Genomic DNA, 15,494 nt, shown 5'->3' with positions numbered 1-15,494 from the left:
TAATAATCAAATTATTTCTTAAATATTTTTTATATCCCTCAAATTATAACATTATTTTTATTACTTTTAATGCGTTATGCTATATTAATTAATAATATTTCTGATATCTCAATTAATAAAATCATAAATTTTTGAATATTTTATGTCAGTCTACACAGTATTTTTGCTATAATAATATCATTTTTTATTTGTTTTAACGTTTATTATTACATAAATTTTCTTTTGTGTTGGACATCTCATTTTATATAAGTTATAATTATTGAGTATTGATAGACAACACAAAGATTTTCAATTACTATAAAGAAAAAAAAATATATAAATTTAATACTTAAATAAATATTTTCAAATAAAAAAATAAGATTTAAAATAATATTAAAAATTCATTTTTTATTTTTAATGATTTTCAAAAAAATTATTTTTTCATCTAAAAAAGTTTTATTTAAAAATTAAATTTTAAAGTTATTAATTTTAATTTAAAAATAAATAAATTTCATTTAAATTCTAAATGTAAACCATTAAGATTAAAATATTTTGAAATAACAATTTGTATTTCAAAATATAAATTTTTTTAATAATTCTTTATAAAAATATCTTATTTAAGATGCACAAGCATAAAGCAAGTAGAATATTAATGAAAATAATTTATTGCTAAAAATCGGTTGGTAAAGTGTTTAAATCTAAAATTTATTTGTTAAATATTTTTTTATAATTAATTAAAACAAGAATGAAGTTGATTTAATTGTGAATATTATTTGCTTGATACAAATAAATTTATAAACAAATTTTATAAATTTATAAATTTTAATCTGATTGTTTTTATCTAAAAATTAATATTATCCATTACCAATAAATCAAAGAAAATCTAAAATAAATACTAAGAGTTTAATTTATTTTTATAAGGCAAAGTATTTGATTTTTATAGCTACCATAAAGTGCAATTATAAGAATAAAATTTATCTCTATTTTAAATAGATTATAAAAGCAAAGATTAATAATTTAACTAAGCATTATAAGGACTATAAATTTATTTTTAAAAACTTTTAACGTATTCTTATTTAGTTTTGAAGCTATCTATTAAGATTAAATCATTTTATGAAGCAAGTTGTATTTTAGGCTAAAAGGGTTATAGCTAATAAAGAAAGAGAAAAAAATTACTAGAGACATATATCTAACCTGCATAAAGTTTATGAAAAAGACAGTGGGATACAGGAATCAATAAATGAAGTGTAGGAAAAGTTAGATTTCTAGCACAAAAACAGATAAAATAATTAAAAGTATAAATATGAATAGGAACGAATGAAGATATAAAAAGAAAATAAAAAATTGCTTACTGCTTTGATAGAGATTAGTGAAAACGATAAAGCTGTTAAATAGGCTGAAGAGGCTGCTAGTTTAGTCTTAGTTTAACCTTCTTCAAAAACATACTAGAAGTAAATGGAGATATATAAAATATAAAATGAAAACTTTTAGTTAGCTTATAGGATGGTTAATTTACCAAGCGTTTATCCAAAGAAATCATTTGATGCTGATTATAAGCTTCATAAAAGAAGAGTGGCATAGTTATAAAAGTTTTAACCTGAATAGAGCTTTGATCCTTTTTAATCTCATTTTTCAGTTAAATCTTCTCATAGAAGTTCTTCTCCTATGTCTAGAAGCTATATGTTTATGAAGAGTGCTTGTAATTCAAACAAAAAGATAGGTTAAACATTTTATACTCCTTATTCAGTCTCAGCAAATAAGAGTTTTGCTTTCTCTTCTAACAACTCAGCCAGTCCAGCAATGAGATAAAATGAATCTTTCACTTTTAATAATCAAGTTAATAAGTAAAATCAGTCAAATTTTACTTCAAGTGATAAATATTATGGAGAGCCAATTAAATAATAGCAAAATAATCCTAGCTATGGTTAGAATAATATTATTAGTAATAGGAATAAATCTACCTAAAATAGTTCTCTTGATAATAAAGAAACAAACTCAGAGGTGTTAAACAAAGATCATAAATATTCATCGCCTACTAAAATATTTGCTAATATACCTTTAGCTACAACTCCTCAATTACCTTAAGAGTAGCCCCTTGCTCCTATTCAAACCTAAACTCCTAGCAGAATCAGTAAGCAAGAAATAAAATTAGTAATGAGAATATTTAATTTTCAACTTAAGATCAAACCTAGAACTGATGATTAAAACGATCATTTTTATTTTATATTAAAATTCTCAGCTAACAACAAAAAAAGTACTCCTTTCTTCAAGTATGAAATGATGTAATCAATAGATTTCTAGTTTAATTTTAAGTTAAGAAACAACAAAACACCTATACCAAAAAAATATCCTGATTCATAGAGAGATTAGCATCATATTGATAATTAAACAAGTAGAAGCAACAGTTGTTAACATCAAGCAAAATGTTCACTCGTATAAAATAAAGGCAATGAAACTAATGTTATTGGACATTTTTATTTAGATATAGATGCAAGCAAAAAAGGTATAAACGAAATTGATGTGCCAATTTATCAAAAAGATGATGCTTCGACAGTAATAGGTCAAACTAAGATAATATTGCATATAGATATTGCAAGAACTTTAATCAGAAAAAAGGTACTTAAATAACATGAATTAAGTGAAACTTATCAAGTGCCTATGGAATAATCCCCACAACAAAGTTACATTTAAATAAACTCTTACTCAAAAATAAATTCCTCACACAATTCATCAATTTAGAATTCAGCTTAAGGCACTTGCTTATCTGGAGGTTTTTAAAGTTAAAAAAATAATAACATAGCTACAAACAAATCTTATATAATGAGTGAAAATAGCACCCTAGATGCATAAATAAAAAGTCACAGCAATTATAATTAAAAAGATTAATAATTCTAAAATTCATATAATGATTTTGGTTACCATCCAAATTATAATAATTAAAGGCAATTTAAAAGCTCCTCTGTTGAAACTAGGTCATAGTTAAAAACTGAACATACCGAAGGCAACTTGAGTCTTTAGAGAAATAAAATAAGTCAAAAAAGTTAAACAAATTCTAAAGTATAAGCATTAAATGAGTCAAATTAAGAAGGAATTCAAGCAAATAATTTGGATACTATTAATGAATATTCTTAAAAACAAAAAAGGTAGCAGAATAGCAGTCATCAAGTATTTAGAAATACCTTCTTAGATGGTTAAATTAGTTAAATAAATAAAGACATTAATTTTATTAAATCAGGATTACAGCATTCGACAACTGCGTCAAATTAAAAAGAGAGTCTGATTAAAATTAATGCACTCAAAAATCGCTTGAAATAAATAAAAATAGAATTAGGAACGCTTGAATAGTAGACATCCTCCATTTCACCTAAAACTCCAAAGACTACTTAACATTCATAAAAACGAACTAAAAGTTCTTCTAATAAAGGCAAAGTTCCTAGCTTGGCTCTTAACTTGCTATAAAAAGATGCTTAATGATTTCACTTTAAATAATTATTTTATGAAAAAATATTTTATTAATTTAATTCAATATATAAAAATATTTAGATTTATATTGTTAATATTTCTGATAAATTTAAATTCTTTTTTTTAAAATGCGGGAAACCGCTAACTCATTAGATTATTTTAATTATTTTTGATTAATTATTTCTAAAATTTATAATGTTTGCTTGTTTATTTATAGTTTTAAACAATTTAATTTAATTTAATTTCAAGATACTAAAATTTTAATTTTTTGAAAATTACTAATTTATACATACTAACTCTAAAAATATGATAGATCCTTATGAAAGTGCTTCAAAGATGAGCAAAAAAAAGAGAAAATAAATGGAAGAAATTTACAACTATATTCCTGAAGATTACTCTTCTAGTAAAAAGAGATTTATTGAGTTTCAACAGGATTAAGAAATTTAAAAACTTGGAGTGATATCATAGTAGGATTAAAATGACAAAATTATTGAAAACAAAAAATAGAGCTTATAATAATAATTAAATAGTGTCTAGGCTATTCCTGTTTAACCTGTTTAATCTTATTATGAGAAAGTATACTTGAGCTCTGAGAAGAAAAGAAGGAATTTAGAGGAAGGAGAAGTCCAACCTGGAAGTAGTAAAAAGAAGAATAAAAGACAAAAAAGAAAAGCACTTAAAGATAAACTATAAAATATATCAAAGTAGCTACACTTAAGCTTTCATTCCAAAATGAATAATTTATAATAATCTACAGAAATTGAAAATAAAAATGATTAAAAAGATATTTTATTTACTTGCTAAAACTCACAAGGAAATAATAGTTATGCAGAATACTTAAAAAATAAACAAAATAACTTTTAAAACATTACACCATAAATGGTTTAGTAAGTACCAAAAGGATGGTTCGATAGCAAGTTAGATGAAAAAATTGAAGAAAAATTTAAATCAATGATGAAAGATCACAATATGAGTTAATATGACTAGAAAAAATAGTATATAAATGAACCATTTCCTGAAGTACTTACTCCTAATGAACAATTGGAACTTCTAAAAATTTGGAGATAAAGAAATTTTATGGATATGAATACATGGATATAAAAGTCAGGTGCAAAACTTTCAATTACTTATTAAAATGATTGTTAAGACGATGCAAAGTCAAGCAAAAAAAAATAAATTTTTCATTGCTTTATGAATTTAAAATTCGATTTAGAAGAAATAGAATTAGAGATGTAGAAACATACTGCATAATATGAAAATTCTATGTTATCTATTAAGACATAGGAAGAGTACTTTAATAATAAAAATCATAATATTCAATTACTTCGCAAACTACTAAATTAAAATATTACAGTCTAGGTGTCTTCTTTTGCAGAAAATAAAAAAGAAGCAAAGAAGCGTGCATTTGAAAATCTTTTTAAAGAAATTGCTGGCAGAAACCTTCTTTGTTTAGGGATAAGATATAAAAGCTATCTTGATTATGTTTTAACTTTTTAAGATGTTCCTAACAATTCAAATCTTTTTCATGACTTATATAGATAGCAAGTTAGTGAGGATGCAAAAAAAGATTTATTAACAAACTAAGATAAAATAGATCATAAATTGCATAAATATTCTAAGAAAATCTAAATTTTTATATAAAAAGATATGTAAGATAAAATCATTTTCGATTGTAAAACTTTCTTTAAATTTTATAAATGTTAGGTTTGAAGAAGCATGCAAATAATTGCAAAAAATTAGTGAATTTGGGAAAATAGAGTGGAGATGGGTCGGCTTTTTATGGGCATATTGCATTAAAAGGAAAAAACCTGCTGAATTAAAATATTTAATTGATATTATGTAATCAAGATAACTCAAAAAGCAAGAAAGTGAAGAAGAATATTATGAAGAAATCAAAGTTAAATATCATAACTAGAATGAACCGATTATGATAGGTGGTGAAATTATTTTTACAGACTCAAATTAATTAGTGAGAGAAAGTGTAAATAGAATTTTGAGATAATAGTATAGAGATGTCGTAAGATTTTAAAGCGAAAACCCATTTGATTATTACGATAAATTCAATTTGGAAGTAAGTGATGAACAAATGCCTTCTTAAAATATGGTGGTAGATATCCCAGAGCCTATACCAAGAATTTTCAACGAAAATCTAAATGAAGTATTATAGTAATCATACTCTATTCCTATTAAATCAAACAAACCTATGTATAATTATTATCATCACCTTACCTTTGCTGGTTCTTATATGAGTTAACCTTCAAATTAGTATTAATTGTAGTAATAGTAAAAGATGAGCCTTGAGCACTTAAGTAAAATGAAAGGTAGTTAGCCATTTGACCTTTTAGCAGAAAAAAAGGATCCATTCACAAATTATCTATCCATAGATATGTTAAATTAAATGTATGAAACTCTTATTTATACATCATCTGATCCAGAGTTTGCTCTTCAGGTTTGTGAAATAATCTACAAATTTGGAAAGATAGACATAGAGTAATTTATCAACTCTAGTTGTGCTTATTATTTCGCAAATAAGAAACTTTAGATCGTTTAGGAAATGATTGAAATTATTTCAAATACAATTTATACAAATAAAAGTATGAAATCAAAATAGCATTAATACTCTCAGTACATCACTAATATTAAAGGTAATAAATAAATAATCTATTTATGAAACATTAAAAATTTCAAATTAATATATTTTAAAGGTAGTATTAAAGAAATTGGAACTCTCTATGAAAAAGATGTCTTTATATTCTCTCCTAAGGAAAATGCAGGCATATTAGAAAAAAAATTACTTAAGAGTAAAGTTTTTCTACAATTAATTATTAACTCTTGATCTTTATCTTTATCAAATTGAACTATCTTATTAGGAAATTAATCAGATGGTACAATCTATCACCATCAAATTTGTGAAGATGAAATGGTGGTTTTATCATGCTTTTTCAAGCCTTCTTATGATAAACCATTCATGAAAGCGACTGGTGATAAGCTAATAGATTACTTTAATGCAAATAGTAGGAGAAAGGATGGAACTCTGGTTGGAGATGAAGAATAGCCTTAAATAATTGAAAACGGCAAAAGTAAAATTTAAGTTCAAATTAGTGACGAGGAATATTCATACAGTAAGGCATATGTTGATTCAATAACTGAGTATGGAAATAAAGTTGAGTATTCAGTTATAGCATATGTAAAGGAAATATAAAAAGATTTGTGTATGAAACTCTACATTTTAAATCCAGATCACAAAATTCTTAGCGAATAAAGAACTTGGAAAATCACAAAAATATGCAACCTTGGACTTTATGAAAGATATAATGATAGTTTGTTAAAAACCGTTACAGTAAGACTTTACTTACTTCATATATAATTAAAAGCTAATAAATGAATTAAACACATTGTTAATAAATAGAAAAGTGATTCTATGTCAAGTACTTTAAATAGAGTTTTGACAGCACCACCACTGAGCAATATATATCATCTCAGATCTCTTGCAGAAACAATTGTAGACAAAGAAATGCCTATAGTAATTAATTAATATATTTTTTTACAATATTTAAAATGTTCAAATTTATTTATATTAGCAAAATAAAGATTTAAATCCTTCTCAATATCAAGCTCTTCTGGCTGCTCATAGACAAAGTTTGTCTTTAATTCAAGCTCCTAATGGTAGTGGAAAGATGAGAGTACTAAAAAGATTAATAATGTTGTGGGCTCAGTAAAATAGCAAACTCAAAATATTACTTTGTGTACATTCTACAGAAAGAATGAGATAGGTTTATCATGCTTTGAGATCTTGTGATATAAATGCGATTGAGGTATCAGAGAAGCAAACAACTAAAATAGAGTTTACAGGACTTAAAACGTCTGTACCTGATTACGAGAAAACCCATAATTCTATGCCTAGATATTATCATTCTCTTAAAAAAGTAAGAATTTTTTATACACTTAAATTATAAATAAAAACATACATTTTATAAAAAGGCTCTTTTAGGAGCTTAAGTAGTAATTACTAATTGTAGCAGTGCTAATTTTTCTGTTTTGAAAGGAATTTATTTCTAAAAAGTTATAATACTTGATGCAGAAAATGTATCAGAAATAGCTTGCCTTGAAGCGATAACAAAATAGTGTTAGCAGTTAGTATTAATTGGAGATCACTTACAATAGATTGCTTATACAAATAATCTATTTTCTTCAAGCAGAGGCTTTGGCTTAAGTCTTTTTGAAAGATTAGTTAGAGAAGGGATAAGACCCTTTTTGCTGTGTCAAAACTATAAAATAAGTTTCCATGTTCTTTAGTTCACCTCAAAATATTATTATAAAAATTTAGTATTTCCTACTCCTAAATTAAAAGATGAAAAGTAAAATGGAGCAGAAGAAGATAAATCATCCTTTATGGAAGATATTAATTAGATTATTTCTGATAAACCTAAAAATAACTTAGATAATTATTGCTGGCCAAATAATTAAGTAAAGATAAATTTTATACACGTTGAAGGTTTTGAGTTAAAAAAGGGAGACTCTATAGTCAATGTGAAAGAATTAGAAGTTTTAATCCATACGATACTTTATCTATTCAAATGTAAGGCTATTCGTAAAGAATAATTGTGTATTGTAACTCCTTATAAAACTCAAAAATAATTGATATTAAGTGAGCTTGATTATCACGTTAAAGTAAACTTTAAAATAACATGTATTCAAGTTATTACATTTAAAATTTTTAAAAGAATAATCCATAGCTATTCGATCTTGATGAAATGGAGGCCTTGAACGTTAAATCATCTATGGATGTGATTAATGTTAAAACTGTAGAAGAGTTAGACAAAAGATTTGATTTCATAGTTTTCAGCACTGTTAGATCTAACAAAGAAGTAATTTTTGAAAGAATATTACGATGTATAATTGTTTAAATATCTTTAATTCTAATTTAGGCAAAGTTAGGTAGTTTAAGAGATCCACGTAGAATAAATGCAGTAGTTTCAAGAACAAATGAAGCGCTTATAATAATAGGTATAGTGAAATAAATAAAAATTAATTTAATAATAAATTTAATTTTGAAATATCAGGAGATGTTTTTACTTTGGATAACGAACAAATTTGGAGAGAATTCATATAATGGTGCAGAGATAGAGGATTGATGAGTTAATATTTTAGTTGATTTATAATCATAGTATTTATTCAATTAAAATTGCTTGAAATAACTCGTAACTTTGTTAACTTAATCTTAGTAATAATATTTAGTTAATAATAAAAAAATATTTACTTTTACTAAAATTAAAATATATCTAAAATAACTGTATATAAAAAAAAATCTAAGTGAGTAATTTTATTAATAGCAAAAAGCTATCAAATGTTATTTGTGAAAATGCTAAATTAATACAAATACTTACTATCACTAATGCTGTAATTCTTTGTGTAGTAATAACTCTATTAATCTAATAATTAATTAATAAATTGAAATATAACATTTTTTACACAAATTTACAAAAATTTACATTGATTTATATGCATTTTTAAAGTTTTATATTTATTTATTCATTATTCATGTTGTTATATCTATCTATCTATTATTTATAATTTTATTGAGAGTATATGATTTTATTTAACTTTGAATATCTTGCTTCCTTAGTTATTCAATTTTGCTATTTAACTTCAGGGAAGGCCTTAATTATGGAAGAAGTAAGCCATTAAAATCCATTTTCTATATTTGCACCTTTAAGAGAATTTGTTTAAAATATTTCCCACTTTCTATCAGTAATTACTGATAATTTCAGCATTTCTTTCATTGACTCTGTGGCTATTGCCCCTTACATGTCAGATTTATTGGCCAAAAATAAAATAGGAACAGGTCTATTTTTGATATCTTCTTATTCAAGCAAAAGCTCAACTTCATTAGCAACTACTTAAAATCTCAAATAATCAGTAGAATCAATTACAAATATTATACCTACTATTTCCTTACAATAATTGTTCCACATTTCCCTATATTTGCTTTATCCACTCATATCATAAATTTAATATTAGAAATTATTTTTAACAAACTTTTCCATATTATATCCAACAGTGGGTACTGTATTAAGATTCTATCCAGGAGTTCCATTTAAGTTAGATCTAAGCCATTTTATAAATGTAGTTTTACCAGCATTATCTAACCCTACAAGCATTATTTTTAATAATCTCATTTTTGATAATCCTCCACCCATTGCTTTTATATTGTAATTTATTTATTTATTAGTTATCTCTTTTTCTTACAAAAATCAACTGAATTGTCTCAAATTAATTAATATTTTTATGGTCTATGTAAAAGAAGAAATTCTATAAATTAAAATACAATGCATTAGTGTATATATATATATATATACTCATCTATTATTTAATCTAATTTTTTAATTGAAATGTAAAAAATTCAAAATCAATAAGAAAAGCTGAATTATTAATAAATGTATGAATGAGAGATGCTTTCTTAAATTAAAATAGAAATAAGTATCTTGTTATCTAAATAATAATAATAATAATAATAATAATAATAATAATAATAATAATCATCATAATCATGAATAAAGATGAGTGAGTCATCAAATTTTAATTATTCTAAAATAATTATTTTCTTTCTTTGAGCTGTTGATAAATCCATCCATAGCCTTAGATTAATTATTCCAAAAAAATTTGGCAATATTTTATATTTTTTAAAAACCAACTTTTCTTTCTATTTAAATAGAAAAATAATAAGTAGAAACTAAAAAGATATATTTATCTTTCACAAATTTTATCAATATCTTAATATTAATAAACTTAGTATTTTTTCAAAAAAATAAATAATGGCTACTATTAGACCTTTTAAGTTATTCGATTTATTAGAATACAACAATATTAATCTTGATATTCTAACTGAAACTGTAAAAATAAATTTAATCGCTTTATAAAGATTAAAATATTTTGGAAAAATCGGCATCAAAACTAAATTATTTTTTCTTAAACTAGTTTAATACATTATTTTATGGCAAATATATTGCTAAATGGCCCGAATATTGCATCACATAAGTAAATTGCACAGGAAGATTTTAATCTTATCGTACTATTCATATTTTATTTATATGTAACTAATCTAAAATATTCTACTGTAAAATTGTAAAGTTTTAGGAAAAGTTGAAGGTGACAAAGGTGATAACAATAAAAAAAACTGGCATGGTCACGTTACTGTAATTTAATTTCAGGATAAATATATTTGTTACAATGTATTTTAAGGCTATAACAGTTGCCCCAGACTCTAGAAGATAAGGAATAGCAAGATTTTTGATGGACTACCTTGAATAAGTCACAGAAAAACATGATGGTTGGTTTGTAGATTTGTTTGTAAGACCATCAAATAAAATAGCAGTAGGAATGTACAGAGCCCTAGGTATGTGAATTTAAAACTATTCTAAAGTACTCTAAATAAAATATAAATTTTATTCTAATAGGGTATGATGTATATTAAACTGTAAACAAGTATTATAGTTCATAGCATGGTAAATCAGAGGATGCATATGGTAAATAAATATAATTATTGAATATACTGAAGAATAATCTAAAAAATATTAACTAATTAATTAATTAGACATGAGAAAAAGTATGAAAAAAGATGTTGACAAAGTAACGATGAAACCAACTGGCAAAAGAATATAACCTGAGGATTTAGAATTCCATTGAAAAAACAAAAAACCTATTTATTGTTGGGAATTAAAAATATAAATACATAATAAAACAATCTCATTCATAACTCATTGCATTATTTCTAAATAAATGTTTTAGTTTCATAAAATTTAAATAAAATATTTCTTAAATAAACATTCATTCATTCATTCATTCAATCATTCTTTTATCAATCAGTTTTTCTTTTATTATTATTACTATGATTATGCTTTTTCTTTTTTCTTTTATTTAGCTTTTTCAATCAATTCTGCAAGTTTGCCCTTTTTTGCTGTCTATCTGAATAGCTCTACAATAAATGGAATATAGTTATGTCTTCTTCTCACATTCTCTACCTATTTATTTAAATTTTATTTTAAATATTTTTTATAAATACTATAAAGGCATTTTTACTTCATATTTTTTGAATTTGTATTCTTCCTCTTCGATTATTATTTTTTATTGGGCTATTTAATCATTGATATCTGCTATTTTGACTAAAACTATATCTTTATTTACTTAAGCATCGACTTAAGTAGCTAATTTTTCTTGTTCACTTAATTTTGCATTCTATTAGTTATAATATTTTATTAATTTTTTAATGAAAGTATTAAATTTTTTATACTAAATCAGCAAAGTCAGATTCCTACATAGCATCCAACTCGACTTAGTTATCTTTAGCATACTGATAAAGACCAAGTTTTTGAAGTTCAAGTTATTTTATGTTATTTTAGCACTAATTATTAGATAAAATATTTAAAGATACAAATTCAAATTATTGAAAGAAATATTTACTTAATAACGCTTGTCAATAGTTAAAGCGAGGAGATTAAATCTAACTTCATCCTAGCTGTATCTATTTTTTTAAAAAATGCATCATTTATTGAACCCTAATACTTTAATAAAAATTATACTTTAAAATTCTTGCATTTATTTCTTAAGTAGCAAGAGTAAGCCAGTCGTCATTTTCGTAAGAACCTAAAAGAATAGGACCTTGTTGAAGACCATCAAGTTCATAAAGTTTACCCTTATGAGGAACAAAAGATACAAAATGGAAAACATCATCATTTTCAGTTGCTTTCTTCTTGGATTAAGTAAATATAAAGGGTTCTGGTCTTGAGAAAGAGTTGTGGACCTATATGATATTAGATTAAAATAAACTGTAAAAAATTGTATATTAGATCAATAAAAAATATTTTAAAATGAATTGATTTCTTTTAAGAAACTGAGATGAATTTCTTAATTTTATAAGTATTGATAAATAAATTAGAATTAGAATTACCCTTTAGATGTTTTCTTAATTTGAAATGGCTAATCCTTTCATTTGAGGGTCTAAAGTAGCAGTAAATGTTTTAAAATTTTTAAGATCCTCTCCTATATCAATTTGATCATCTTTATTAAGCAAAATGGCCAGCAAAGCTTATGTTGCGCAAGCATTTTATATAACTTGATTGGCGAAAAAGAGTTCGTTATCATAGTTGAGAAGACATTCTCTTTTTTCTAGTTTATCTGTCCACTTAAAGAGAAAAACTAAACCATAGATTGGTTAAATCTATTAAATGAGTTATTAGTCTTCTAAAGAGTAAACTTCTTCAACTTAAACACCTTTTACTCCAATACCTCTAATGAGTTCTGTGAAAACACCTGGATCACTCTCAATTGTGCACCAATCTCCCATTTTAACTAACTACTTTAATTTTTATTTTGTTTAATCCCTTTATAATTTTTATGCCTCTTTAATATTTTAAGAAGTTATTTAACTATTTTATATGTATAAATTATAAAAAATTATTGCTCTTTTCTTTCTTCTTTTGAAATTTTAATGCTTTACAATAGATATTTTCTAAATTATGAATAGAGAAGTATCTCAGAATTTATTCTCAGTATATAATTTTAAAGTTCTTTAATATATTATACAAAAATGTAAAACGATTAAAAAGATACAAAAGATTTTAAAATCAGTATAATTAAACTTTATTTATTTTAAATAATTATTTTAATTAAAATTTATATTTAATTGCTGTTGTTTTCAATTAATTTATTTAGCACAGATAAATAAAAATATTTTGTTCTTGAAAGAAATTATATAAATTCTAAGTTATTGAAAATATTAAAAAAATGTTAATAAAACAAAATAAGAAAAGGAAATCAACGAAATTTAAAATAACCTAAGAAAGCAAAAATCATCAAATGAACAAGCAACATACAAATAATAAATATTTCTTTTTCTCTATTAGCATTAAAAGTAAAAATAGTTGAAAAACTTCACTAACAGAAATAATGTCACAAGTAGAAAAATTTACAAATTTTAGTTATTCGGAAATAAACAAATTTAATTAAATTTAAATTTAATGAGCTTACAATTTAGATAGAAAAACAATAAAAATTTTTTTCCTTTAATTCTTAAATACGTTAAAAGTATATAATCTATAACCTAAATTTAATTAAGTATTTCGTTTATTTATCATTTACTAAACAATAATTTTTAAACAAAAATGCAATAATAAACAAATAAAATGTATAATATAAAATATAATTTAAAATTTAAAAGGATTTTTTAAAGAATTTCATACACTTAAATTTGTAAAAATAACTTTAATTAATTTTTTATTTTATTTTTTAAATACAAGCTCGTTCCTAAAATTTTTTAAATTAATTTTCTTTTAGAGACACTTATTTTTGTTGTGTCTTTTATGTCAATACCTAAATAAATTTGGCATATTTTATTATCAATTATAATAATTTATTAAAAATAAAAACAAAATACCTCTAATTTAGGAATAAATATTAATATCACTTAAACTATTTATCATATCATAATGTCTGATTAGTTAAATAAAGTACTTTAGTCTTTACAGCAGCAATCTTAAAGAAGTTAGAATTTTCAAGGAATGTTAAATTTACAAAATGGTTAAGATGATTTAAATTCTTTATGCAAATCTTTATTCAAAAAAAGCTTACAAAAAGAAACAAGTGACTTTGATATATATTAAAATGAGAAAATTACATTTGAAGAACTCATGCGTTCTTAAGAAATAGAAAAATAACTTAGATTTCAATTGTAAGTTTTATTTATTTTAAATATAATTTAAAATTTTTTAGAATTTATTATCTAGGAGAAGAAACAAAATAAAAGAGCCTCAGTGAACCTAATAGTTATATTTAGAAATAATCAGGAAATAATAAATTAAAAGCACCTTTAAAAGAAATGAATACCAATAAAATTATTTCGTAAAAGGAAAGCTATATAAATAAAAATATTTCACCGGTCTAAACACTTTTAAAAGAGAATATTTTGAGTAACAACTATGTAATTAAATCAAGTAATATATCAAAAATCTGTCAATAAGAAAAAAATATTTAATTTCTCTATAAGACACCACAAAAGCTTAAGAATTCTGATAAAAAATTGAATCTAAAGTAAAATTAATTAATTAAAACCTAAACTTCCTCAGAGTATATTAGAAATGAAATAATAAAATAAAATAATTAAGGGAGGTATATAAGTTAGAATATTGATACTTAATAGGAAAATGATGCTAAAAATAAAATAAATCTGTTTGTTTTTAAAAACAAGAATTTTGAAGCTTTGATTACTATCAAAGATAAAACAATTTTCTTTGAAATACAAAAAATAGTAAATAACTTCATTGATGAAAATAATTTATTTTGATTGAACCATATTTAATTGCTACTCATGATTAATATAATAATTATTTATTATTAATAAGCTTATTATTCATTTTTTAAATAATCTCATATTTAGATAATTTATATTTTTATGTTATAAAAAAATATTAAAAAAATTGATAAAGTTTAGATTTATTTATAAATAAATACATTTTTTCACTTTTAACACTCTCTCGAGTGTATGTGTATATTGATGCTTTTTTAAAAATAAATAAAAGTAATACAAAAAAGAAACATATGTTATATTTCGTAATTAAAACATAATTTATTTTAAAAATTTTTTTTTTGAAATAGTTAAAAAATAATGTAATCAGATATTTTTTGATTTCATAATTAATTACTAGAGTTATAATTTATTTAAAAAACTCACTTTAATCTTTTACTAAATTTTGAAGATTATTTTTCCTATATTTTATTAAAAACAATTATAATTTCTAATTTTTTAATGAAAAAAATATGTTTTTTGAACAATTTATGTATGTGTTTTGAAAAAATAGTATTTTAAAATTATAATTGTTATTTTAAATATTAATAATAAAAGAAAATTAAATTTAAATTATTATTATGAGTCATTTTGTTTAATAAAAAATAAATTATTTAAATTTTAAATAAATTTTCTTTTTTAAAAAATTAAATAAAATAAAAATAATCGATTATTTAGTTATTTTCATCAAATTTTATTACTTCCAATTTATAAT

General features: G+C 22.9%; 6 protein-coding genes across 6 annotated transcripts; 4 read left to right on the top strand and 2 right to left on the bottom strand. All coding sequences in view use genetic code 6, as the record gives it.

Moving 5' to 3' along the window:
- Window positions 1–1,092: 1,092 nt before the first annotated feature.
- Window positions 1,093–3,453, top strand: TTHERM_00535850 (hypothetical protein; the record flags this gene model as incomplete). Its single annotated transcript, XM_001023494.2, has 1 exon — window positions 1,093–3,453. The coding sequence occupies one exon, from the start codon at window positions 1,093–1,095 to the stop codon at window positions 3,451–3,453; it is 2,361 nt and encodes a 786-aa protein (XP_001023494.2).
- Window positions 3,454–3,747: 294 nt separating this feature from the next.
- TTHERM_00535840 (AAA domain protein) lies at window positions 3,748–8,596 on the top strand (the record flags this gene model as incomplete). The annotated part of the gene is made up of 10 exons (XM_001023493.2): window positions 3,748–5,090; window positions 5,146–6,086; window positions 6,147–6,242; window positions 6,312–6,781; window positions 6,851–6,964; window positions 7,023–7,367; window positions 7,423–8,112; window positions 8,166–8,309; window positions 8,370–8,448; window positions 8,505–8,596. 10 exons carry the CDS (start codon window positions 3,748–3,750, stop codon window positions 8,594–8,596), a joined length of 4,314 nt encoding a protein of 1,437 aa, XP_001023493.2.
- Window positions 8,597–9,071: 475 nt separating this feature from the next.
- On the bottom strand, window positions 9,072–9,641 carry TTHERM_00535830 (ADP-ribosylation factor(Arf)/Arf-like (ARL) small GTPase family protein; the record flags this gene model as incomplete). Its single annotated transcript, XM_001023492.2, has 1 exon — window positions 9,072–9,641. One exon carries the CDS (start codon window positions 9,639–9,641, stop codon window positions 9,072–9,074), a length of 570 nt encoding a protein of 189 aa, XP_001023492.2.
- A 615-nt stretch (window positions 9,642–10,256) lies between these two features.
- TTHERM_00535820 (amine-terminal acetyltransferase) lies at window positions 10,257–11,127 on the top strand (the record flags this gene model as incomplete). The annotated part of the gene is made up of 6 exons (XM_001023491.3): window positions 10,257–10,334; window positions 10,420–10,510; window positions 10,573–10,637; window positions 10,684–10,837; window positions 10,899–10,967; window positions 11,036–11,127. The coding sequence occupies 6 exons, from the start codon at window positions 10,257–10,259 to the stop codon at window positions 11,125–11,127; spliced, it is 549 nt and encodes a 182-aa protein (XP_001023491.1).
- A 176-nt stretch (window positions 11,128–11,303) lies between these two features.
- Window positions 11,304–12,937, bottom strand: TTHERM_00535810 (ubiquitin carboxyl-terminal hydrolase; the record flags this gene model as incomplete). Its single annotated transcript, XM_001023490.4, has 6 exons — window positions 12,389–12,937; window positions 12,021–12,241; window positions 11,902–11,962; window positions 11,732–11,842; window positions 11,521–11,676; window positions 11,304–11,462 (listed from the first exon to the last, which is right to left on the bottom strand). Exons 1-6 carry the CDS (start codon window positions 12,782–12,784, stop codon window positions 11,304–11,306), a joined length of 1,104 nt encoding a protein of 367 aa, XP_001023490.3. The 5' UTR covers window positions 12,785–12,937.
- A 1,076-nt stretch (window positions 12,938–14,013) lies between these two features.
- On the top strand, window positions 14,014–14,318 carry TTHERM_000535809 (hypothetical protein; the record flags this gene model as incomplete). Its single annotated transcript, XM_012799801.1, has 2 exons — window positions 14,014–14,167; window positions 14,209–14,318. The coding sequence occupies 2 exons, from the start codon at window positions 14,014–14,016 to the stop codon at window positions 14,316–14,318; spliced, it is 264 nt and encodes an 87-aa protein (XP_012655255.1).
- Between the last annotated feature and the right edge of the window lie 1,176 nt (window positions 14,319–15,494).

This window comes from Tetrahymena thermophila (assembly GCF_000189635.1).
Source record: "Tetrahymena thermophila SB210 genomic scaffold scf_8254428, whole genome shotgun sequence".
Lineage (NCBI taxonomy): Eukaryota > Ciliophora > Oligohymenophorea > Hymenostomatida > Tetrahymenidae > Tetrahymena > Tetrahymena thermophila.
The sequence above is the reverse complement of the archived record's forward strand: the minus strand, read 5'-3'. Positions and strand labels throughout refer to the sequence as shown.